At 46.7% G+C, this 26,580-nt stretch overlaps 1 protein-coding gene across 13 annotated transcripts in view; it reads left to right on the top strand.

Annotated features, from left to right (window-relative positions):
• cep170aa (centrosomal protein 170Aa) overlaps nt 1-26,580 on the top strand; it is a 198,809-nt gene that overhangs the window by 65,835 nt on the left and 106,394 nt on the right. For 12 of the 13 annotated variants that reach the window (XM_038815157.1, XM_038815166.1, XM_038815176.1 and 9 more), the window contains 2 exons: nt 1,891-2,367; nt 23,604-24,259. In XM_038815157.1, the coding sequence (XP_038671085.1) occupies nt 1,891-2,367; nt 23,604-24,259 (1,133 nt within the window). The remainder of the gene's footprint in view (nt 1-1,890; nt 2,368-23,603; nt 24,260-26,580) is intronic. The other variant, XM_038815096.1, reaches the window with a different exon arrangement.

The raw sequence follows: 26,580 nt of genomic DNA, 5'->3' as shown, positions 1-26,580 counted from the left end.
CACTGCCCTCGAAGAGTACCTTCACCTTAAGTTCCCTAATCAGGTCTGCCTCATTACACCACCAAATCCAGAATTGCCTGTTCCCTAGTAGGCTCTACCACAAGCTGCTCCAAAAAAAAATCTCTTAGACATTCCACAAATTCCTTTTCTTGGGATCTGCTATCATCCTGATTTTCCCAGTCCACCTGCATATTGAAGTCCCCCATGATTATTGTAATATTGCCTTCCTTATCTGCCTTTTCTATCTCCTGATTTATTTTCTGCCCACATTCTGACTACTGCTCGGGGGCCTGTACATAACTCCCATCAGGGTCTTTTTTCCTTTGCGATTCCTCAACTCTAGCCACACAGATTCTACATCTTCTGACCAATATCGCTTTTTGCTATCGATTTAAGTTAATTTCTCACTAACAATGCAACCCCGCCCCCTCTGCCCATCTACCTGTCTTTACATATGACACATATCTTTGGATCCCCTTGCAGCTATGCCTCTGTGATGCCCACAGCGTCATATCCACCGATTTCAATGTGCGCAACAAGCTCATTTACGTTGTTTTGTATACTGCGAGCATTTAGGTACAACACTTTCTCAGTCCTGCGTTGTCCCTTTTTTGCTGTGCTTGAAAGTTAGATTCCTGCCACTTTTTCTACACTACTAATAATCTTTATTGTCACAAGTAGGCTTACATTAACTGCAATGAAGTTACTGTGAAAAGCCCCTAGTTGCCACATTGCGCCGCCTATTCGGGTACACAGAGGGAGAATTCAGAGAATGTCCAAATGACTTAACAGCACGTCTTTCGGGACTTGTGGGTGGAAACCGGAGCACCTGGAGAAAACCCACGTAGTTACAAACCTCGGACCATGGAGCTATGAAGCAACAGCGCTAACCACTGTGCTACCGTGCTGCCCAAGGCCATTTGGCTGATGGGGGCCTGTGTTGACTCTTACAAAGCGCAGTTGGTCCTACATCCCTGCTTTCTGTCTGTAACCCTGTAACTTCCTTATCCTCCAGCACACCTTTTAAAATGATGTATGCTATCAACTCCTCAGTGTGGCTGGGGGATTTTATGGAATTTTTATAATTTTGAGAAAGTTAAGTACACCGTGAGTGGGGGCAATTGAGGGGTTCTATTGGAGGTGGAAGCTGTTTATTCTGTAAAGAGTTGGTCACCGTTGGTTATTAGGTGGGGGGGGGGGGTTTCAGGGGTTTGTTTATTATTTTGTGTTACTGTTTGTGTATAAAATTTGAAAAATGTGAATAAAAATTTGTATTCTTTTCAATGAATGCAATCAGCTTTTCAGGTTAACGGTCTGTTGGGTTACTTTCTGTTCTGTTATGCTGTTCTGGAAACTTTACTAACCTTTTTCTGAGGCCTCGGTCCCTTTAACTCGTTTAAAGTCCTCATCATTAACCTGACTTTCACCTTCCCCTTTAATTTCCATACAGATGAGCCCCCCCCCTACACCCAACTATTTGCTATGTTACAAGATTAGGTTACTATGTTATAATGATAGCTTCTAATTGATGCAAGAGAGTTGATTTTAAATTACATTTCATTAATATAAAGTGGAATTTGGATGTTTCGTGTATTTGGTTTTGTATTTAGACAATTAACAAGAAATGTAATGACTAAAAGCTGAAGAAAGCTGCAGGGGCAAAATTCCACTGAAAATTAAAGAATTGGAGTTTTGTTTTTAAATTGTACATCAGCTATCACTCTTCGCTCACATCTTGAATGGTATTAATGTTGTCACTTCTGATTCTCCTTTGGGAAATGGGACAGCTTTGAAATAAATGCCGTTGTATGAAATACTTAAATCTAGCAGGTTTTTTTTAACTTTAGCCCTCGTGAAAGAGTGAACTTCACTATCCTAATGTTTTTTCAGAAGATGCCAAGAAAGTCAATAAGCCTGAAGATGATGGCAAAGACTTGGGAGAGGAAATAATTTATCCATTCTGTAGGGAGCCAAGTTATTTTGAAATCCCTACTAAAGAATTTCATCAGTCTGCTCTATCAATGGAAAACTCAATTCATGAAATTCCTACAAAGGATACAGCAGCCTCTCGTGCAGTCGTTCAGGGACATGCTTCGTTTACTATTGAATTTGATGATCATACGCCAGGCAAAGTGACAATCAAAGATCATGTCACCAAATTCACTCCTGACCAGCGGCACAAGCAGAAAAAGTCTCCTCCGGCCACCAAAGAGCTTTCTGGACTCCAGGCTGCAATGAAAGCAGCAGAAAGTAAAGTGGCTGATTGGTTGGCACAAAATGATCCACCCAGAATGAGACGGGAATCAATGGATGATGATTGCAAAAGCATAAAAAGCGACCTCACAGTTCAGATGAGACGATTGAAAGGTAACGTTCTTAGTAGTTATCAAAAATGATTGTGAAGCTTTTTGCAAAGTTAATTTTGATGTCTGATTTGACCACCTACCCTCATACCTGACTGGGCTAGCACATAACGTGCTATTGGTCCTCACTCCACTCTTCTAAAACTGCCAACCATTATCCTGGAGAGCTAAAATAACCACAACTTCTATCTCCATCATCTGTTGCACTAAGCCCCTTTCTCATATCCTCTCAACAATTGCCTCAAACCACAAATGTGAAACTCATGGACTTCTTTCTCACTGAAATGAGACCATCCATTTAGTGGTCTCCAAACTCTTAATCTTTCCAAAACTAGAATTACAACACTGCGTTGTCCCTACCTAGATTACAAATTATGTCCTCTGTGATTGGTGCTTTTCCCGTTTATATCCTCTTACTCAGTCTTCTTTGGTAGGAGTGACTGCAACATCTCCTTCCAATATTGTTCTTCCATTGAACAGTTCAATGGGACAGCCCTTATTTGAATCCAATCTTAGCTGTTCAGTCAAAGCAAAATATTTTCTGAAGTGGCTTTTCTTTCCATCTCTACACAATTAACTCTGAGTTCCCAAAAGTTCTAAACTTGTTGCTTTCCAACCCTTCCTCAACATGTTGACCATTGGTAACACTATTCAATGAGATGGGGTAAACGGAAACATGCATAATGACTGCACTCTGCTCAATATCTCCAACAGCTGCCTCACTGCATCCACTTTGTTGTCAACTGTTTATCTGACATTACGTTTTGGATGAATCATAGTTTCCTCCAATTAAACACCAGAAAGACAGCCATCGTTTTTTGTCCTGCCACAAACTCCATATCCCTGCAGCCATTCATCCCATCGCTTTCCCAACCACAGTCTCAAATAGAATCAGACTGTTTGCAGCCTCAACATTCTGCTTGATGCCAAACTGAACCTCCAGTCCTGTACCTTCACTACCACCAAAGCCCATGTCCATTGGTTGTTGAAACATTGAAAAATTCTTTGCAATAGTTGAGTGCTGAAAAGGCAGCGTTCTCTTGGCTGACCTCTCATCATCACTGCTGTGAAAACTTCATCTTGCCTGAAACACTGCACATTTATCCTATCCAATGCCAAATACTGCTGACCACTGTGCATACTGATTTCCCTAGGCTGCAGCCTCCTTAGTTAAAATTGTTTTAATTCCTTCATGGCCTTTCTTCTCCCCATCTTTTTAACTTTTTCCAGCTATACAGCAACTCCAAACTCCTTGTTCCTTCAACTCTTCCTTTTGTGCCATAGTAGCCATTGGAGGCTGTGCCTTCATTCTAAAAAGACTCATAGGTATAGATTCCTTTCCGGAACCAACTTCCTCCTTTCCAGATCCAATTTATTATCCCAAGATCTTTTTCTCCCTCTTGATGAATTCTTCTCTGACATCCATTTTCGGCTGATTGTGTCCCTAAGAACGTGCAATGGTTTTCTAAATTGAAAGCATTATTTAAATGCAAGTTATTTAATTTTGAAGGACTGATTTATTTATTGCTTCCTCGAGTGTGAATTTTGAAAGGACTACTAAGTCCTCCAGTAAATGGATGCTATTCATTTTGTTTTATTTATCAAACTTCGTTCCTTTACATGCATATCCATTAAGTGATTCGTACTAACAGGTGCAGTTAATCTAGTGCATTAAATCATTTAAATATGCTTGGTTTCTATATAAGAACACCCAAGTAATCTGATTCAGACCAAGTGTGGCATTTTTAATATATATTGTTATTTGAGTTTTACAAATATCGCCGCAAACGCTCAAAACTGGTGCAGTACAGCATAAATGCAGAAAAAGACAGGAGAAAGCGAACAGTTGGTTCAGCTTAATCATTAAACTTGGTGCCTCCAATTATACAATTAAAATAACAAAGAACGGATAAGCTAGAAGATTGGGAAGAAGAGGATAATGCCGTGAAAACATGGTAATGTGATGCACACCATCACATGTAGCGAGTTGATAACAGGTTACATAACTTATGGAAAACCTTGTAGGAGCAAGTCCGACATTGTGGAAGCTATAAATTTGAGATGGAATCCCATACTTTTCTGAATGCATCCGATTTTGAATGGAGTATGCAAGTTGGGAACTTCATTGAGATACATTCCATGATAATTTTAAGCCAATTCTGAATTGAACTATATTTATCGGCAATCCGGGAGCTAAGGATGTTCTTCCGTGCCGCAAAGTTAGGATATTATAAGCTTTTTTTCATTACTGTCAATAATTCTCCTATCGAGGAGCCCCAGAATTCCGAACAAAGGATAAAATTCTAAGGCCATATCAGATAGCTTCTCAAAGTACGCCAGACCAATATTATTTAATTTTGACTCGGGACCACACGTTGTATATAGTCTCCCTCGGCTATCTTGCAATTTTGGCACATAAGTAAGTAACATCGCCATAGTCCCAGATGACCAAAGGTGCTTTCCCTTCCTGAGGGGGAGAGCTGGCTGGTGGTGATTTACCTGAGTATCACCGCACCTCAGCCAAGGGGCAAGGTTGAGAAGGTGGGGCCTTCATGGATAACCTTATCTGGTACGGGAATTGAACCCGCATTGTTGGCTTTGCTCTGCATCATAAAGCAGCTGTCCAGCCAACTGATACGATAAATTTGAGATGGAATCCCATATTTCCCGTTACGATATTTTCGCACAGTGCGAATACACCAAAAGGGCTAAACCTGTGTCTCAAGCTTGGTGTGATATGCAGATTCTACATTTTGAACTTCATTCTGTTACACTGAAATTTTATTGGCATTTTGACATATATTACCCCAGGTCCCCTCATCAATACTGACTGTAAAGTCTTTATCCCAAGACCGCACTGTTTCTAAAAATTCACACAGGATCTAGAACATAGTGGTATAAAACTTGCTGATTAATTTCATAGGTTCCATAGGGATCAGGGTATTTTCCACCGGGGAGACAGAAGCATCATGATGCATTGTTGTCTTGTTAAGGATAAAGTCTTTTAAGTTGCAGATATTTGAAAACGGAGAATATGGGGTACCAAATTATTGGCATATCTGCTCAAAAGGATGACTCGGAAGCACCACTAAACATGCCACTCAGCCTACAAATACCTCTAACCCTTCAGATATCGAATCTATGGTCCATAAGACCAAGTGGAAAATCTGGGTTTCCCTGAATGGGAGCGAGAGCGGAAGTTAATTTTGCTCTCCCTTTCTTACAGCTGATGGATCATCCTCCATTAGAGTGTTTATAATAATAGGATTTTCATACTTGACAGAGCCTTGAAATCCCTGTACAGCAACAAGGCCTGTAAGGAGTATACAAACTGACCTGCTTTAGTGACTAGCCAAATGGAGGGGTCCTTTCTGACCCATTTCAATATGAATCTGCGATGAGAGGCTAATTGATACATTTTAATATTCAGCATCCCTAACCTCCCATTTTTGAGCTAAATCTGCCCACAACATAAATAATAGTGGGGACAGAAATACCCAGCTTAGATACAAATGACAGCACGACTAAAGTGTAATCTCAGGTTCCCCAGCTGTGCCTTTCTCAGCGGCAAACCATTAGCTGGTGGCAGGATTCTCTACTCCTGCCACTTGCCAATGGGATTTCCCATTGAAGCCACTGCTGGGAAACCCGGGGAAAAGGGTGTGTTACCAGCGGGAATAGGAAATCTCAATGGCCAGAGAATTACGGCCCTTGTTTGCTTGCCCCCCCACTGTGTAGCCCAAAATCCAAGGGAGCTTGTCGAATTGCCTCTGCCAGGGGCTCAAAAGCTATTTTGAACAATAACTGGCACCCTCACCTAGTCCCTCGCTGGAGACAAATTTCTCAGATCTATAACGACGAGTAAGAACTGACACCAAAGGGCCTTTATAAAGCACTGAATGCACTTAACATACTCCTCTCCCAACCTAACCCTCTTGCAATGTATGAAATAAATAATTCCATCCCACTCGATGAAAACCTTTCTCTGCATCTAAGAATTTCACTAAACCATCTAACACCTGTTTTTGAAAGACCTGGTTGACATTTAATAATCTCCTGACACTGTGACACAAATTCCCGCCCTTTATGAACGCAGCCTGATCGCCCTGGATAACCATAGGGAGAATTCCTTCTGGTTGCCATGCCAACATTTGGACAGCAATTTCAAATCTACGCACCGAAGCCAAATTGGCCTATAGGATGCACACTCTTCAAGATTCCTGTCTGCCTTCAGATATAGGCAATATTCGCTTCTCGGAGCACCTGCAGCAGCAGACCTGTCCAAAAGAATGACTATACATGATAATCAACGGATCCATTAGCAAGTCTTTAAATTCCTTGTAAAATTCATATTCAAAACCATTGGGCCTTGGGCCTTTACCAGATTGATGCTTCTTCAAGGCAAGAGTCACTTCCCCTTTAGAAATGAGAACATTCAGGACCAACATTTGGTCCTCTGAGATTATTGGAAGTTTAAAGGAAGAGAGGTTTGTTTCCAAACTCTTAGCCTTTGTTTTGCAAACTTTAAACTCCTCACAGCACATTGAGTCAATAAAAAGTCCAGCGCTATCCGGATTGCATTCATTTCATTTGTTTCAGCAATGAGCAGTTAGGACTCCTGCCATACTCTCTGTTTCAGCCAACTTTGCTGCCAACCGGCGCTGCCACTTCAGTTTGGATTGGATTTGATTTATTTTCATATGTACCGAGGCACATTGAAAAGTATTGTTCTGCATACAGTCCAGACAGATCCATACATGAAAAAACTTAGGACATGGGCAGCATGGTGGCACTGTGGTTAGCATTGCTGCCTACGGCGCTGAGGACCCGGGTTCGACTCCCGGCCCTGGATCACTGCCCGTGTGGTGTTTGCACATTCTCCCCGTGTCTGCGTGGGTTTTGCCTCCACAACCCAAAAGATGTGCAGGATGGGTGGATTGGCCATGCTAAAATTGCCCCTTAATTGGGGAAAAAAAATAATTGGATACTCTAACTTTAAAAAGAAACATAGGACATACGATAAGTACAAAATGTAAATACATAGACACAGATATCGGTGAAGCATACAGAGTGTAGTACTACTCGGTTGAAAAGATGTGGAGAGAGATCAGTTCAGTCCATAAGAAGGTCATTTAGGGGTCTGGTAACAGCGAGAAAGAAGCTGTTTTCAACCTGTTAGTGCGTGTTCTCCGACTTTTGTATCTCCTGCCCGATGGAAGAGAGAATAACCTGAGTGGGAGAGGTCTTTGATTATGCTGCCCGCTTTCCAAAGGCAGCAGGGCAGCAGGAGGTGTAGACAGAGTTGATGGATGGGAGGCGATTTTGTGTGATGGACTGGGTTGCGTTCTCGACTCTCTAGTTTCTTAACGGTCTTGGGCTGAGCAGTTGCCGTACCAGGCTGTGATGCAGCCAAATAGGATGCTTTCTCTGGTGCATCTGTAAAAATTGGCAAGAGTCAATGTGGACATGACAAATTTCCTTAGTTTCCTGAGGAAGTATAGGCGCTGTTCTGCTTTCCTGGTCGTAGCGTCGCCGTGGGTGGACCAGGACAGATTGTTGTTGATATGCACACCAAGGAATTTAAGCCGTCAGCCGTCTCCACCTTTGCACCATTGATGGAGACAGGGGTGTGTACGATACTTCGCTTCCTGAAGTCGATGACCAGCTCGTTAGTTTTGCTGACAATGAGGGAGAGATAGTTGTCATTGCACCATGCCACTAGGTTCTCTATCTCCATCCTATTAACATCGTTTATTGGTCATATGTGAAAACAGTAGCCCCCTAGCATAAATCTTACAGTTTCCCATAGGATAGAGGGGCATGTACCAGAGAGGGAACTGACTGAATAGAGGAGACTAAATTCAATCTTGATGTACGAGGTAGAGGAATTATCCCTGAGCAAAGGCATGCATTTTGCAATAAGTTTTGAAAGCTAGGCCATTTATGAAATGTCATGGATGTACCACAACATAATAATTAGTTAATTGACATTGCTAAAATTCTAACTTTAGCTTTCCATGGCCTGCTTATTCACAAATTGAAACCGTGCTTGGGCTCAAAATATTTCAACATAACTAGGCACACGTATATATAAAAAATGTCAGAATGCAGTTCAGCTGCTTGGTGAAAATTGTACCTTTTAAGTACTTTGTGACACCTATTATGATCACAGCCGATATTAATTGCTAACCAAAGCAAATTCTAGAGGGAAACTTGACTTACGAGAAAATACCCTTTTTGTTTGTGTTCTGAAAAGAAGAAGTAAACATTCTCATCTCAGTAGCAAAAAGTACAATAGTGCTTTTAGAATTTTTAAAATTAAAAGTTTTATTAAAAAGAAGCAAAGAGAACTTACGAGTGCACAAGAAGGGGCAACAAGGTAGCACAGTGGTTAGCACTGTTGATTCACACGGCACGGTCCCAGGTTCGATTCTCTGCTTGGGTTACTGTCTGTGTGGAGTCTGCAGATGCTTCCTGTGTCTGCGTGGGCTTCCTCCGGATTCTCCGGTTTCCTCCCACCAGTCCTGAAAGACGTGCTGTTAGGTGAATTAGACATTATAAATTCTCCCTCTGTGTACCCGAACAGGCGCCGGAATGTGGCGACTCTGGGCTTTTCACACTAACTTCATTGCAGCATTAAAGTGTAAGCCTGCTTGTGACAATGAAGATTATTATTATTAAAAGATTACAGTTATACAATTGAAATTAGTCCTATGAAACATTCCCAGAAAGACTCCCTACTTGGTCGGATCCAAAAGTAAAGACCTTCATGGCAACACACCTATTTAACTATAAAAATCCAGTAATATCATCCAAGACAAAACTGCTGTAGCTTTGTGAAAGCATACCACATAACCTCTTATGCCTCTCAGAAGGCAGGAGAATGGGGATGAGAAAAATATCAGCCATGATTGAATGATGGAGCAGACTCGATGGGCCGAGGCCTAATTCTGCTCCTATGTCTTATGGTCTGATACCACTTCCACTCTGCTGTGGAAATCCAAGAACTTTAGAACAAGGTTGCTTTTTGCAGCCCAATACATTTTTGTGGATTAACTGGATGGCTGACTCAAACTTTTATTTTTCGCAGCCCAGAGCTGATCTAGGAGATCTTGCTCACACAACCAACACCAAATCAGCATCTCTTCTTAAATATCCTTTTCCCCTTTCATCTACGGTTCCATTGTCCTCAGCGTTTAAAATCTTTCATGCTTTCCTTTGGCCCCCACTTTCTGGTCAAATAATTTGAATTACCTTCTCCTGTTTACCATGAAAACCTTTAAGTTGTAAATTTCCTACTTCCCTTTTAAATTTAATAGCTGAAAAAAGATCCCTAATCCCTTAATACAAATTTGTAAACCTGACCTATTATAAAGCCACTTGACTGTAGTTTCATTTAGCATCTTTATTCCTTTTCATGTCCCATTTTTCCAGACTAGTAGTCTCCACTAACATTTTCCCAGCTTAATTCAATAAATTACACACACACACACACACACACACACACACACACACACACACACACACAATCAGCCTTCTATCCAGGATAATGCTGTACTCTCCAAAACTATTTTAAAAGCAGCATTCATTTTTGCAAGCCTTCATATTTGGCTGGAGGGCATCTGATTGTCACAAATGCAGAAGTCTTGTATTGTCCTCCTTTTTAAAAAAAAACATACCCATTCTTCTAATACTGAATGAGGAGCTACTCTAGAATGAGTCATTTTGCATTAATTGTGTAGGCCAAAAATGCTGAGACAAAACAGCATGTCACAAATACCTTCCTATTTTGAAACAGGAAATGCTGAGGTGTTTCATCTCCATGAGGTGGGGCAGCAGGGTAGCATGGTGGTTAGCATCAATGCTTCACAGCTCCAGGGTCCCAGGTTCGATTCCCGGCTGGGTCACTGTCTGTGTGGAGTCTGCACGTCCTCCCCCTGTGTGCGTGGGTTTCCTCCGGGTGCTCCGGTTTCCTCCCACAGTCCAAAGATGTGCGGGTTAGGTGGATTGGCCATGCTAAAATTGCCCGTAGTGTCCTAATAAAAGTAGGGTTAAGGGGGAGGTTGTTGGGTTACGGGTATAGGGTGGGTTTGAGTAGGGTGATCATGGCTCGGCACAACATTGAGGGCCGAAGGGCCTGTTCTGTGCTGTACTGTTCTATGTTCTATCTCTTTCCAAACTTGTGATTAGATTTAGTACAAACCAAATTTGTGCAGGTTAGGTGGATTACTACGCTAAAAGTGTCCCTTAGTGTCCAAAGATGTGCAGGTTAGGTGTGGTATGGAGATAGGGTGGGGAAGTGGGCCGAGGTAAAAATGTTCTTTCGAGGATTAGTGCAGACTCAATGGGCTGAATGGCCTCCTCCTGTATTGCAGGGATTCTGTGGGAATTGCAATTTCCGAAATAAAAACAAGCTGGAAATTATCAGCATCTGTGGAGTTAAAAGAGATTTAATGTTTCAGGTCATGACGGCTCTTAATCGGAACAATTTCCTAAATTGCCATAAAGGTATATTTATTACCAATGAATAGGGTGAAATGTTCAATGCTTGTCAAAATAGGAAGATGACAAAATAGACCGTAGTCTCTAACACGAAAAGTGTAGAATACGGAAAGATTTAATTTCAAAATGAGGTTAATTTTTAAAAGTTTTACAAAGCAAACGTAATGCACCTAAAAGAAAGGGAACAGGGGCCCTGACAACATTGGCAAGAGATAACGAACTGCTGATAGGGGGACTAAAGTATTTCACTCATTGCTCATTTCTATTCATTTTGTTTTATTGTTCTCAATTCAAATAAAATATCTGTAACCCATTAATCATTATCAAGACATGAAGAATGGAACATCCTAAAATTAAATGGCCAAACCTTTTCCTTCAATTTTCACCAATCCAGTTTATTTTGGAACTTTTTTTTTATAGTTAAGTTTTGCGATTCCAGACTTCCGGTTGAAGCTATGCGGAGCTAAGCCGCACGTTCGGCAGCTCCCGCTTTAAAAGGACTTGTGGGCTCTTTTAAGGGCCCCAAACGGCGCAGATTCGACGATTCCCGGTGGATAAAGGGGTCTGAAGCAAAACCCCCCGGGATTTATGGTTCGGACTCGAAGTGGGGCGAGGAGAAAAACGGCAGCAGCTCCCCTGGAAAAGCGGGGGAAGGTGGACAAAATGGTGGCCGGTGGAGCCCCTAAGGAGTGGAGGCAGTGGGCTGAGGAGCAGTAGGCGGCCCTTCTGCGCTATTTCACGGAGCTGAAAGGGGAGTTGTTGGAATCCCTGAAGGTGACGACGAGTAAGCTGCTGGAGACCCAGACAAGCCAGGGTGCAGCGATGCTTGAGTTGCAGCAGCAGGCCTCTGAGCGCGAGGAGGAGGTTTCTTCCATCTGCACCTGGAGGGGGTCCATAGAGTACTGGCCAGGCGGCCCAAGGCGAATGAACCCTTTAGGGTGGTGCTGGTGCGGTTCCATCGGTTCAGTGACCGGGAGTGTGTTCTCCGATGGGCCAAGAAGGTGAGGAGTAGTAAGTGGGAGAATTCGGTAGTGCGTATCTACCAGGACTGGAGTGCGGAGGTGGCCAAGCGGAGAGCCAGGTTTAACTGGATGAAGGCGGTGCTCCATGGAAAGCAGGTGAATTTCGGCATGTTGCCGCCTGCGCGCCTGTGGGTCACCTACAAGGTCTGGCATCACTACTTTGAGTCCCCGGAGGAAGCGAGGGCCTTTGTGCAGGCTGAAAAGCTGGACTCAAACTAGAGATTGGGGGCTGTGGGAGTTTTTCTATTCTATTCATGTATCATTGTTTATGCTGTAGTGGGTTATTCTGTTTGTTTTTGTTTTTTCTCTCGCTTTCGGACGATGTGGGTTATGGTTCTGTGTTCTAAGGGGGGAACTGGGGTTTGTGGTTGATCTGTGTCTTTGTTTGTACGGAGTTGGTGGTTGGGCTGGGACTGCGGTTTGGGAGCTGCATTGGTGGGGTGGGGCAGTGTGAAAGCGTGGGCTTTTCTCTGGTTTCCCGTGCTGCGGGACGAGGGGGTGGAGCTGGTGGCGAGGGGCGTGGTTATTAGACCAGGTTTCCCACGCTGAAGCGGTGCCCAAGAGCTGATGCGGGGAGGAGGGGGGACCTCGTATCGGGAGGGGTCGGAGTTAGAGCGGGAGCTGCCGGGGTCAGCAAAAGTCAGCTGGCCCACGGGAGTACAGTGGAGGGAGAGTCGCGGCTAAGAGGGGTCCTAGCCTGGGGGGGGGATACTGGGTTGCTGCTGGATTGGCCAGGGAGGAGTTCGGGGGGGGGGGGGGGGGGGTGAGGTTCTATCGCCGTGGGAAACGGGCCGGATGGGTGATGGCCAGGGGCGAGCAGTCGATGGGTTATGGCTAGTCGAGGGGGGCGGGGTGCCCCCTGATCCGGCTGATTACGTGGAACGTGAGGGGGTTGAATGGGCCGGTTAAGCGGGCCCGGGTGTTTGCGCATCTGAAGGGGCTGAAGGCGGACGTGGCCATGCTCCAGGCGACCCACCTGAAGGTGGCGGACCAGGTCCATCTGAGGAAGGGGTGGGTGGGGCAGGTTTTCCACTCCAGGCTCGACTCGAAGAACCGGGGGGTGGCGATCCTGGTGGGGAAGAGGGTGGCGTTTGAGGTGTCTGAGGTTGTGGCTGATAGTGGCGGCAGATATGTGATGGTGAGCGGTAAGCTGCAGGGGGAGAGGGTGGTGTTGGTTGATGTGTACGCCCCAAATTGGGATGATGCTGGTTTCATGAGGCGTATGTTGGGCCGCATTCCTGGCCTGGAGGTGGGGGGCTTGATCATGGGTGGGGGACTTCAATACGGTGCTGGATCCCCTATTGGATCGTTCTAGTTCAAGGACAGGCAGGAGGCCAGCGGCGGCCAAGGTATTGAGGGGGTTTATGGACCAGATGGGAGGAGTGGATCCCTGGAGGTTCGGGAGGCCGAGGGCTCGGGAGTACTCTTTTTTTCTCCCATGTGCACAGGGTTTATTCCCGCATTGATTTCTTTGTTTTGAGTAGGGGACTGGTCCCGAGGGTGGAGGAGGCCGAGTATTCGGCTATTGCGATTTCGGACCATGCTCTGCATTGGGTGGATCTGGAGATGGGGGAGGTGCGGGACCAGCGCCCGCTTTGGCGTCTGGACGTGGGGTTGTTGGCTGATGAGGAGGTGTGCAGGAGGGTTCGGGGATGTATTGAGAGGTACCTCGAGGTCAATGATACTGGGGAGGTCCAGGTGGGGATGGTGTGGGAGGCTCTGAAGGCAGTGATTAGGGGGGAGCTGATCTCCATCCGAGCCCATAGGGAGAGGGGGTAGAGGAGGGAGAGGGAGAGACTGGTGGAGGAGCTGTTGAGTGTGGATAGGAGGTACGCGGAGGCCCCGGAGGAGGGATTGCTGGGGGAACGGCGTAGCTTGCAGGCCAAGTTTGATTTATTGACCACCAGAAAGGCGGAGACACAGTGGAGGAAGGCGCAGGGAGCAGTCTATGAGTATGGAGAGAAGGCGAGCAGGATGCTGGCGCACCAGCTGCGTAAGCTGTAAGCGGCTAAAGAGATTGGTGGAGTGGAGGATAGAGATGGGAATGTGGTGCGGCAGGGGGCAGAGGTCAATGAGGTCTTTAGGGACTTCTATAGGGAATTGTACCGGTCGGAGCCGCTGGCGGTGGGAGGGGGAATGGAGAATTTTTTGGACGGGCTCCGATTTCCAAGGGAGCAAGTGGAGGGACTGGGGGAGCCGATCGAGTTGGAGGAGCTGGCCAGTGGGATTGGCCACATGCAGTCGGGGAAGGCGCCGGGACCGGATGGGTTCCCGGTTGAATTTTATAAGAAATATGCGGACCTGCTGGGCCCCCTGTTGGTCAGGACCTTTAACGAGACATGGGAGGGGGGTGTTCTGCCCACGACGATGTCTCGGCACTAATCTCCCTGATCCTGAAGCGTGATGAGGACCCCTTGCAGTGCGGTTCATACAGGCCGATTTCACTGCTGAATGTAGACGCCAAGTTGCTGGCGAAGATCTTGGCCACTAGAATAGAGGACTGTGTGCCGGGGGTAATACATGAAGATCAGACGGGTTTTGTGAAGGGGAGGCAGCTGAACACTAACATGCGAAGGCTGCTAACTGTGATAATGATGCCGGCAGCAGAAGGAGAGGCGGAGATTGTGGTGGCATTGGATGCGGAGAAGGTCTTTGACAGGGTTGAGTGGGGGTACTTGTGGGAGGTGTTGGAGAGGTTCGGGTTTGGGGTGGGGTTTATTAAATGGGTGAGGTTGCTGTACGAGGCCCCGATGGCAGGTGTAGCGACAAATGGGAGGAGTTCCGAATACTTCAGGCTCCACCGTGGGACGAGGCAGGGGTGCCCCCTGTCCCCCTTGCTTTTTGCGCTGGCAATAGAGCCTCTTGCCATGGCTCTCGGGGAGTCGAGGAGGTGGAGGGGTTTGGTGCGAGGTGGGGAGGAGTACCGAGTGTCGCTGTATGCGGACGACTTGCTGTTGTATGTAGCAGACCCAGTGGGGGGAATGCCGGAGGTGATGGAGATTCTTGCTGAGTTCGGGAGTTCCTCGGGATATAAATTGAACCTGGGCAAGAGTGAGCTGTTTGTCGTACACCCGGGAGATCAGGAGGACCGGATTGGTAGGCTCCTACTAAAGAGGGCAGTGAGGAGTTTTAGGTACCTGGGGGTTCAGGTGGCTAGGAGCTGGAGGACTCTGCACAAGCTCAATTTTACTAGGTTGGTGGAGCAGATGGAGGAGAAATTTAAAAGGTGGGACATGCTGCCGTTGTCGATGGCGGGTAGAGTACAGTCCGTTAAAATGACGGTGCTCCCGAGGTTTTTGTTTTTGTTTCAGTGCCTCCCCATTTTCGTTCCGAGGGCCTTTTTTAGGAGGGTAAACAGCAGCATTCTGTGATTTGTTTGGGCGCATGGGACTCCGAGGGTAAGGAGGGTCTTTTTAGAGCGGGGCAGGGATAGAGGGGGGCTGCCGCTGCCCAACCTCTCTGGGTACTATTGGGCGGCTAATGTCTCGATGGTACGCAAGTGGGTAATGGAGGGGGAGGGGGCAGCATGGAAAAGGATGGAGATGGTGTCCTGCGGAGGCACGAGCCTGAAGGCCCTGGTAACGGCTCCGTTGCCGCTCCCTCCAACGAGGTACACCACGAGCCCGGTGGTGGCGGCCACCCTCACAATTTGGGGGCAGTGGAGGTGACACAGGGGGCAAGTGGGGGGCTCGGTGGAGGCCCCGCTGCGGGGGAACCACTGGTTAGTCCCAGGGAACATGGATGGCGGGTTCCTGGGGTGGCACAGGGCGGGCATTAGGAAGTTGGTAGACCTGTTTATTGACGGGAGGTTCGCGAGCCTTGGTGAACTGGAGGAGAAGTTAGAGCTCCCCCCGGGGAATAGGTTCAGGTACCTTCAGGTCAAGGCGTTTGCTAGGCGACAGGTGGAGGGGTTCCCTTTGCTGCCCCCGCGGGGGGTAAGGGATAGGGTGCTTTCGGGGTGTGGGTCGGGGATGGGAGGTGTCTGACATCTACCAGGTAATGCAGGAGGTGGGGGAGGCGTCGGCAGAGGAGCTGAAGGCTAAGTGGGGGGTGGAGCTGGGGGAGCAGATTGAGGAGGGGACATGGGCGGACGCCCTGGAGAGGGTGAACTCCTCCTCTTCATGTGCGAGGCTTAGTCTCATCCAGTTCAAGGTGCTGCACCGGGCCCACATGTCCGGATCTAGGATGAGTAGGTTTTTTGGGGGCGAAGACAGGTGCGTCAGGTGTTCGGGGAGTCCAGTGAACCATGCCCATATGTTCTGGGCATGCCCGGCACTGGAGGAGTTCTGGAAGGGGGTGGCGGGGACGGTGTCGAGGGTGGTGGGATCCAGGGTCAAGCCAGGTTGGGGACTCGCGATATTTGGGGTTGGGGTGGAGCCGTGAGTGCAGGAGGCGAAAGAGGCCGTTGTCTTGGCCTTTGCGTCCCTAGTAGCCCAGCGGAGGATCTTGCTGCAGTGGAAAGATGCGAGACCTCCGAGTGTGGAGACCTGGATTAATGACATGGCGGGATTCATTAAGTTGGAGAGGGTCAAGTTCGCCCTGAGGGGGTCGGTACAAGGGTTCTTTAGGAGGTGGCAGCCTTTCCTCGACTTTCTGGCTCAACGATAAGGTACTAGGTCAGCAGCAGCAGCAACAAGGGGGGGAAAGGGGGTGGGGGGTTTAGCGGGGGGTTGAGGGGGGAGGGGGGGTTTAAGTTAATTTGCTTATTGTTAATTTATTCTGTTGTTTATTGGGGTGGGGGGGGGTTGTTATATGCGTTGTTACGGGTGCCGGGGGATGTTTATTATTATTATTGTTATTATTGTTTTGTTGATATATATTTTTCAAAAAATTCCAATAAAAATTATTTTTTAAAAAAATGTTTTGCGATTCCAGCTGGTAATAGTGGACAAGTCAGATTCCAAAGTGAAACTTGGCTTGATAGATTCTAGCTTTGTTTATTTAAGAAACTTTTTGAAAAGTTACTGTACAAATTCACAGGAGTTTACTGAATTTTTAACAATGAATAAAACATTAATTAAATAAGGAAAAATTAAGTCTCGTTACACGGCACAAAAGTTGGAAAGATCTCAATACAAGCCCAATAAATGTTTCAAACTCGCACTATTTATTTTATCCCAGCAAAACCTTGACATAAACCCAGTGAAGATCGACCACGGTCACCAAGTTTTCTTGCTCAGGATGGCCCAGTTGCAAACGGTTTTCTTCCGGTGGATTTCTAAGCATGCACTAGATACTTTTCCCCAACTGGTATCTTTTCCTGAGAGACCCAAAACCTCAATATAAACTCACTATTACTTCAATTGCGAGCAAACACCTGCATTTCGTAAACTCAGTCCCTCAGCAGTCTTGCAAGATTTCTGACTGGAGTGTTTAGAAATCCTGCTTTCATTCTCTAAACTTCTTTCCTGTCTTTCCTAGTGTCTGTGTGTCGAACTTTCCCTGTTCCTAGGCACAGCAGCTTTATTCTACTTTGGTTTTTTTCCCCCAAAATCACTAAACTGATTTGCTCGGAGGCCTTCCAGACCGGGCACTAAGCTCACAAAAGAACTAACAAACCATGTTCCACCTTTTGTAATAACAAATAAAAATAGAAATTAAACTTAAAAACATATTATTCCCAACAATAGGTGGAAAAGGGAGCAAAATTGGTTCAGGGAGGAAAAACACAACTGATATCTGTGGCAGCTGGTTTGAGAAACTTGGGTGTGGTAGTTTTCGAGACAAAGTGGAATCTAGAGTCACGTTCATTAATATTCAATAACTGCATTCAAGATCATAAATTCTCTTTTCTCTCTCCACTAAAGAATCAAGTTATAATAACCATTTTCTTCCTTCAACGTGCCCTAAGTCCATGCTTCCTTCCTAATCCAATCCAGAGACATGCAGGTTAGGTGGATTGACCATGATAAATTGCCCTTAGTGACCAAAAAGGTTAGGAAGAGTTATTGGGTTCCGGGGATAGGGTGGAAGTGAGGGCTTAAGTGGGTCGGTGCAGACTCGATGGGCCGAATGGCCTCCTTCTGCACTGTATGTTCTATGTAATGTCATGAAGGTGATCACCCATAGTTGAGATGCAAAATATTGCAATTGGCCCCAAATTTCTTTTTTTCAGAAGTATTGATTAAATATAAATGCAATGGGCACATTTAAGCACAAAAAGGCCCCAAAATTATGCACAAGTACACCGTTACAGGGCGGCACAGTAGTACAGTGGTTAGCACTTTTGCTTCACAGCGCCAGGGTTCCAGGTTTGTTTCCTGGCTTCGGTCACCGTCAATGCGGAGTTTGCACATTCTCCCCGTGTCTTTGTGGGTTTCCTCCGGGCACTCCAGTTTCCTCCAGCAAGTCCTGAAAAACGTACTTGTTGGGTGAATTCAACATTCTGAATTCTCCCTCTGTGTCCCTGAACAGCCGCTGGAATGGAGCGACATGGGGCTTTTATTGCAATGTTAATGTAAGCCTACTTGTAATGAAGATTATTATAATAACTTATAATAAAGATTATAGTTATTTAGCCTTTTCTCCTGTTTGATTTTAACCAGTTTAAAGTAGACGGGTAGATTTCTTTGCTAGCATGATGAAGAGAGGAACTTCAGGTGAACCAGGTCTGGTGCTTATCCACATGTACCCCAAGGCATAATATCAGAACTCAAGTCTGTTTCCTAACAGATTCATTATTTCCTGACCGATGTTTTATATTTTTGAAAGATGGAAGCTGAGTATATAATTCCTACTTCCATAGGCTGTCGCTTTTTAAAGTTCTGAATGGTCATGTTTTTTTTCCTATTGCTACAGGAGAACTGAGCACATGAACATGACTGCTAAACAGGGCATTCAAACAGCTGTGTTTCAATTATTAAAGAGATGTGTGCTCTTTTGAAAAGTGCTGTTTCTCCAATTCTGGCTTTGAGAAACCATGTGGTAATCTAGGGTTCTTTAGTCTCAAACAGAAAGAGAGAGAAAGAAGGGTTTCTGAGCAGGCTTTATGAAAGTATATAATATGGAGGAAGTAAACCCAGAAGAATATTTAAAGCAGCAGGACAAGGAAAAAAAAAGAGAGCACAAGCCCAGCACCTGAAGGGCTTGGACATGACAGACTTATTGCATGCAAGAATTAAAATTGATAATTTATTTATTACTTAGCAAATCTATTTTATAAAATTAATACACAATTAGACATCATCATTTATCTGGGACGGAATTCTCTGATCCTGAGGCTAAGTGTTGACGGAAATGCAACGGCGTCAACTTGGCCTCAGGAGCAGTGATTCTGACCCCATAGCATGGCACTGGAGCGACCCACGCCGCTCCAGCTGCTGTTCCCTGGCGTCAGATGGGCACCGCGGGTCTGCGCATGCGTAGTGGGACTGGCGGCAATGCGTGCATGTGCAGTGGCTCGCTTCTCCGCGCCAGCCCCGCGCAACATGGCGTAGGGCTACAGGGGCCCACGCGGAACAAAAGAGGCCCCCAGCCCTAGAGGCCGGCCCGCCAATCGGTTGTTCCGGATCGCGGGCCAGGCCACAGCGGAGGCCCCCCCCCCCCCCCCCCCCCCCCGGATGGATCCACGCCGAGGGCCCGCCGGGTAAGAGCAGGTATGAAAGGCACCGGCGAACTTGGGTTTTTTGCATAGCCGCTCGGCCCACACCGGGCGGAGAAACGGCGGGGCGTCGTCACGTGATTTGTGCCCGTCCGGCAATTCTCTGGCTCGGCCTGTGCTGAGAGAATCCCGCCGACATCTGGAATACTTCCCACTCTTTGAATTGCTAAAGCTTGACCAACGGTGTGCAATAAAAACAGCAGACCTGGCAGCATTTGTGTAAAGAGAAGTAGAGTTAACATTTCAGGACAAGGGCGTTTCTTCAGAACTTTGTGAATGTTGTTGTCTGCTAACCTCCACTGAACAGTTAAACTTAATGGGGGCGATTCTCCAATATGGAGCCCAAGTGTTCGCGCCGTTGTGAACGCCGTCACGTTTCACGACGACGCGAACGGTGCCCGAGTACGACCGATTCTGGCCCCCACAGGGGGCTAGCACGGCGCTAGAGCGGTTCATGCCGCTCCAGCCTCCTTTCGCAGTGCCAAATGTGCATCGCGCCAACCCGCGCATGTGCAGTTGGGCCGCGCCAACCTGCGCATGCGTGGGGGACTTCTTTAATGCGCCAGCCCCCACCAACATGGCGTCGGTGTTCAGGGGCCTGCTGCACCAGAAAGTAGGCCCGGGGCACCCCCCCCCCCCCTTTTCTTTTGAAGCAATCCGTGCTATTAATTTGCAGTTCATATGCTACTTGTTTTTGGTCCTCTCTGAGCTCTTTTCATTTGTATCCATCCTCTTGTTTTCTCTGCCTTAAGTGTCTCCTGGCTGTCACTTTTTCAAAATGGTGAGGCAGTCTCCAGATTTTGGTGTTTTTGAGCAGTGTTTTTTATTTTGCTGTATTTTCATTAACTGCAGAGTTAACATTTTTAGATTGAGTCAAAGAAATATTAGTGATGGGCAGGGAACATTTTTTTAACAATTACTGTTGGAATTTCTTTTTTTTTAATAAAAATTTTATTGAGGTATTTATGATTTTATAACAATAACAGAAGAAACAGTGTACATACAAATATAAACATAGTGCAAAGGCCGTCTTCCTCACAGGTCCCACCTTTCTTACACACTAATCTAATCTAAACCAAACCCCCCCCCCCCCCCCCCCCCCCCACTTTGCTGAAGGTTAATTTTTCCCAAAGAAGTCGACGAACGGCTGCCACCTAAGATGGACCCTGACATTAATCCTCTTAGGGCGAACTTGATTTTCTCCAGACAGAAAAAGCTACCCATGTCAGTGAGCAGGAGGACTAGTGAACAAATAGGTCCATTCCACCCGTTCGCTAGTCCTCCCGCACACCTTGCGCACCTGTCTTCTACCCCAAAGAAGCTGCTCATCCGGGCCACTGTCATTTGTGCCCGGTGAACGGCCTTAAACTGTATCAGGTTGAGCTTGGCACATGTTGTGGACGCATTGACTCTACTCAACACATCTGCCCAGAGACCATCCTCTATCTCTCCTCCTAACTCCTCTTCCCATTTGTGTTTCAGCTTCTCGGTCTGCGTGTCCTCTGACCCCATGCGTTCTTTCTAAATGTCCGAAACCCTCCCTTCTCCCACCCATATTCTGGAAAGTACCCTGTCCTGTATCCCCTTGGCGGTAGGAGCGGGAAGGTTGAGACATGCCTGCGTAGGAAATCTCGTGCCTGCAGGTACCTAAACTCATTACCACCCGTCAATTCAAATTTCTCCTCCAACTCCCTCAGGCTGGGAAAGCTCCCCATTACAAACAGATCTCCCAACCTCTCGATTCCTGCTCTTTGCCATCTCCAAAACCCTCCATCCAACCTCCCCGGGGCAAACCGATGATTATTGCAGATTGGGGACCAGACCGATGATCTCTCTGCTCCCACGTGTTTCCTCCACTGCCCCCAGACTCTAAGGGCCGCCACCACCACGGGACTGGTGGAGTACCATGCCGGCAGGAATGGCAGAGGCGCCGTTAGCAATGCCCCCAAACTCGTGCTCTTGCATGATGCCACCTCTACTCGCTCCCACATCGACCCCGCCCCCCACCACCCACTTCCTAATCATGGCTATATTTGCCACCCAATAATAATTACTAAAGTTCGGCAGCACTATCCCGCCCTCCCCCCGGCTACGCCCCAGCATCCCCTTTTTAACTTGCGGGGTCTTACCCGCCCATATAAAGCCAGAGATGACCTTGTTGATCCGCTTAAAAAAGGCCCGTGGAATAAAGATGGGGAGGCACTGAAACACAAACAGGAATCTCGGGAGGACCGTCATTTTCATTGTCTGTACCCTCCCAGCCAGTGATAGCGGGAGCATGTCCCACCTTCGGAAATCTTCCTTCATTTGGTCTACTCGTCGGGTCAAATTTAACTTGTGTAGCCGTTCCCATTCCCGTGCCACCTGGATGCCTAGGTACCGAAAGCTTCCCCCTGCCACTCTAAAGGTAGCTCCCCCAGTCACCTCTCCTGCCCCCTTGTCTGGATCGCGAACATCTCACTTTTCCCCATGTTCAATTTATAACCCCAAACTGGCCAAATTCCCGCAGAATCCTCATAATTTCTCCCTTCTAGTGGGTCAGAAACATATAGGAGCAGGACATCTGTGTATAGCGTGACTCTGTGTTCCACCCCTCCCCGAACCAGCCCCTTCCAGCCTCCTGAGGCTCTCAGCGCGATTGCCAGCGGCTCTATGGGCAGCGTAAACAGCAATGGGGAGAGGGGGCATCCCTGCCTTGTCCGCCAGAGCAGCCTAAAATAGCCAGATGTCAACCTGTTCGTCCATACACTCGCCACGGGCGCCTGATACAGCAGCCTAACCCAGTCGATGAAGCCCCGTCCAAACCCAAACCGCCACAGCACCTCCCACAAATAGGTCCATTCCACCCGTTCAAATGTCTTCTCTGCGTCCATTGCGACCACTTCCTCTACGTCCCTACCCTCTGGGGGCATCATGATCACATTCAGCAGCCTTCTAACGTTGGCCGCCAACTGCCTGCCCTTAACGGATCCCATCTGGTCCTTCCCAATCACGTCCAAATGCAGTCTTCGATCCTAGATGACAAGGTTTTGGCCAACAGTTTGGAGTCCACATTTAATAAGGAGATCGGTCTGTAGGACCTGTATAGCTCCGGGTTCTTATCCTGCTTCAGGATCAATGAGATTGTGGCCTGTGACATCGTCGGGGAAGCACCCCTCTCTCCCTTGCTTCATTAAATGTCCTCATCAGCAGCAATCCCAATATCCCAGAGAACTTTTTATAAAACTCCACTGGGTACCCGTCCGGTCCCGGGGCTTCACCCGACTGCATGGCCTTCAGCCCTTCTGCTATTTCTTCCATACTGATCGGGGCCCCCAGCCCTTCTACCAACCCTTCGGGAACCTCAGCACCCCAAAGAATTGCCTCATCCCCTCCGGCCCAGCTGGAGGTTCCGACTCATACAGCCTGCTATAAAACTCCTTGAGCGCCCTATTAACCCCTGCTGAATCTCCGAGCAGGTTCCCATCTCTGTCCCTTACTTTCCCAATCTCCCTGGCTGCCTCCCTCTTTCTGAGCTGTTGCGCAAGCATTCTGCTGGCCTTCTCCCCATATTCATAATATCGGCTGTTGGAATTTCTTAATATGGCATTGTCATCATGGGCAACACAAGTATTTGGTAAACTTTTTTTTAATGTGTGTTGAAACTGCCACTTCTCCCTTTGTAAATGTAATTTTTATTATAGTAAGTCTGCCTTAACAAGAATACATATGTTTTGCAGTGACATCTGGCCTTTTCCTTTTGAAAACAAAGAAAGTAATAAATTAGCCTTAGCTTGGTAAGCATGTACACAAAACAAGAATAGCACAGCTGTACTTCCTGGCTCATCTGTGTTTGGAGGGCAGCTCAGTTTGTTACTTGGGCAAAAGCAAGAGCTTGGAGAATAATAGCAACTCAGTTCTGCCCATGAGTCATTGTTCACTTATTTAAAGGTTTATTGTTTGGACTGTGTTACGTATTGTTTTTGACCATCATTGCAGCATACACCAAACATTGCATATTTGTGAGGAATCGCTAAATGTTATATTGCCCTGGCTGTCTTTCACCGAACATGAAACACAGGCAGATATTTCTATAGATTTTCGAAATTATATTCTCGTGCTTTGTTTCTTGTTTAGGAAGTAAACATGACGATGGAACACAAAGTGACACAGAAAATGGAAATGGCCAAAGGCGGGCTCACAAACATGCTGCACTTGAAGATCAATTGAGAATGTATCGTGCAGAACAACACAGGCTTCATCATCAAAAGACTTCAGCTTCAGAAAAAGCCCATGAGGTTCCTTCAATGAGTAGGACTGCCTTTATGATAGAGTTCTTTGATGAAGATAATCCACGGAAGCGACGATCCTATTCTTTCACACAAATTGCAGCAGCTCTACCCGAAGAAGGTCCTCATCCATGTCCACCTGCAAAGCCAGACAGGTCAAAAGGTAAAACAGCTGAATCGAAGACAACTTCTTTAACACATCAGCCAAGTCCCCCTCAAGCTAAATCATCACACGGTGTACCTGAACTTCATCAAACCAAACATTTGCAAAAACAAAAATCTGATGAAACATCGATTCCATTAGTATCTGCCCAGACAACACAGCTGAGAAGTTCTAGTAGCAGTGGGCATAGACTGAACTATAGTCAACAGCTAGAACAACAAATGATTTCACCATTGGCCACAAAGGAAAATGATGATGATCAAAGTGATAAAGGAACATACACTATTGAACTTGAAAATTCCAATACAGAAGAAGAGGAAGCCCGTAGAATGATTGACACGGTAAGTGTAAAGAAACATATTGTGCCCTGCAAGTAATTTTCTGAGTAACACGTTTCTGTTTTTATTCATTCCTAAGAACTGAACATCAAGAAGATTTGAGTTTATTTGCTCATTATTAAACAAATATTCTGGTACATCTAATAATTGGATTTAAAAATTAGTTTTCTGATATATCCAATAATTTAATTTAAAATTTGGTATAAGATCGTAATTGTAACATGTTTTCTAACTTAATTGTTCTTTTTGCACTTGAGCTACTGCGAAGCTCATCAGAATATCAACCCGAAGGCATCATTGACATGTGTGACCTACATGAATCTTCCTTGTCTTAGAGTCTCTGACTCCAAATATTTTTTTAAAATATTATTTATTCTCCTTTTTCACATTTTCTCCCAGATTTTCACCCACAATAAACAATAATCAGTAACAAATGTAATGCCCATCCCCATATCAATAACAATGATCCCATCCTCCCACCAAACCCCAGACATTGGCCCGCATGTTAACATAAACAAATAACAAAAAGGAATCAGGAATCACCCATCGTCACCATTAACACATAAAGTCCCTGTCCCCAACCCTCCCAGGCCCCAAGCCGCCTAATGTTCGATGTGATCCAATTCTCGAAAGCGCATAATGAATAATGCCCATGAATTGTAGAACCCCACCATCCTTCCCCTCAGTTCAAATTTGACCTTTTCAAGAACCAAGAATTCCAACAGGTCCCCCCGCCACGCCAGGGCACAGGGTGGAGAGGTTGATCTCCATCCTAGCAGCATCTGCCTTCGGGCGATCAACGAGGCGAAGGCTAAAACGTCTGTCCCCGCGCCTGTTTCCAACCACAACTGGTCCGACACCACGAAAATGGCCTCCCGAGGGCCCAGGTCCAGTTTCACATGCACCACTTTAGAGATTACCTTAAAAACCTCATTCCAGTAATCCTCCAGCTTTGGACAGGACACACATATCTTCTACCCCCTCAAAGAGCCGGCACATCCTTGCCTTTGTAAGGTGCACTCTATACACCACTTTCAGCTGTATCAGCCCCAACCTCCCACACAAGGTGGAGGCGTTCACCCTCTGGAGCACTTCACACCAGAACCCCTCCTTCATACCCTCTCCCAACTCATCGTCCTACTTCTGTTTTGATCCCTTCTAGCGGTGCCTTCTCCTCCTCCAAAATAGCCCTGTAAACCACCGATACTACCCCCTTCTCCAGTCCCCCTGTTGTCAGGACCTCCTCCAGCAATGTGGAAGCCGGCTCTATTGGGAAGCTCTGCATCTCCTTTCTGGCAAAGTCTCAAACCTGCATGTATCTAAACATTTCCCCCTGCTCCAGCCCATACTTCGCTCCCAGCTCCTTCAATCCTGCAAAATGACCCCCAAGAAACAAATCTTTTAATGTCCTAATTCCTTTCTCCTCCCATCTCCGAAAATGTCCATCCCACTTCCCTGGCTCAAATCTATGGTTCCCCTGAATCGGCATTTCCCTTGACCCTGCCCCTAACCTGAAGTGCTGTTGAGACTGCCTCCAAATTCTCAACAAAGCTATTACTACCAGACTCCCTGAGTATCTCCCCGGGGCCGTCGATCCCGACCCCCTACCCAAGCTCTCCTCCATTCTGACCCATATGGAGTTAACCCCTCTGACCCAGCTCTGTACCTTCTCCACCTTCGCTGCCCAATAATAATACATCAGGTTCGGAAGACCCAAACCCCCTGCCTGCCTTCCTCTCTGTAGTGGCACCTTTTTAATTCTGGCCACCTTCCCTCCCCATATGAAGGAGGTAATCATCCCTTCAATCTCTCTAAAAAATGCCTTTGGCAGGAAAATAGGCAGGCATTGAAAAATAAAGAGGAATCGCGGCAGCACATTCATTTTAATCACCTGTACCCAACCCACCAATGACAAAGGGAGACCATCCCACCTTGCCGGATCATCTTTCACCCTCCCCACCAACCTAGAAATATTGTACCTACGGACCCCCCCACCCCCACCCCCTCCCCAATCTCGAGCAGCCTGCAGCCCCCAGGGATCTAAAGTGAGTCCCAGCCCTACGGAATGGGAGCCCCCCACCCCTGGCCGAGACACAAAATATTCACTCTTGTCTAGATTTAATTTGTACCCCGAGAAAGACCAAAACACCCGAAGCAGCTCCAGTATTCCCCCTATTCACTCATATAGTAACAAGTCATCAGCATATAAGGACACCCTATGTTTAATCCCCCCCCCCCCCCGCACTATCCCTTTCCATACCCCCGAACGTCTTAATGCGATGGCCAATGGCTCAATCGCGAGTGCAAACAGTAGGGGGGACGTA

Source organism: Scyliorhinus canicula, chromosome 1 (genome assembly GCF_902713615.1).
Source record: "Scyliorhinus canicula chromosome 1, sScyCan1.1, whole genome shotgun sequence".
Taxonomy (NCBI): Eukaryota; Metazoa; Chordata; class Chondrichthyes; order Carcharhiniformes; family Scyliorhinidae; genus Scyliorhinus; species Scyliorhinus canicula.
This window is presented reverse-complemented; position numbering and strand designations above follow the sequence as displayed.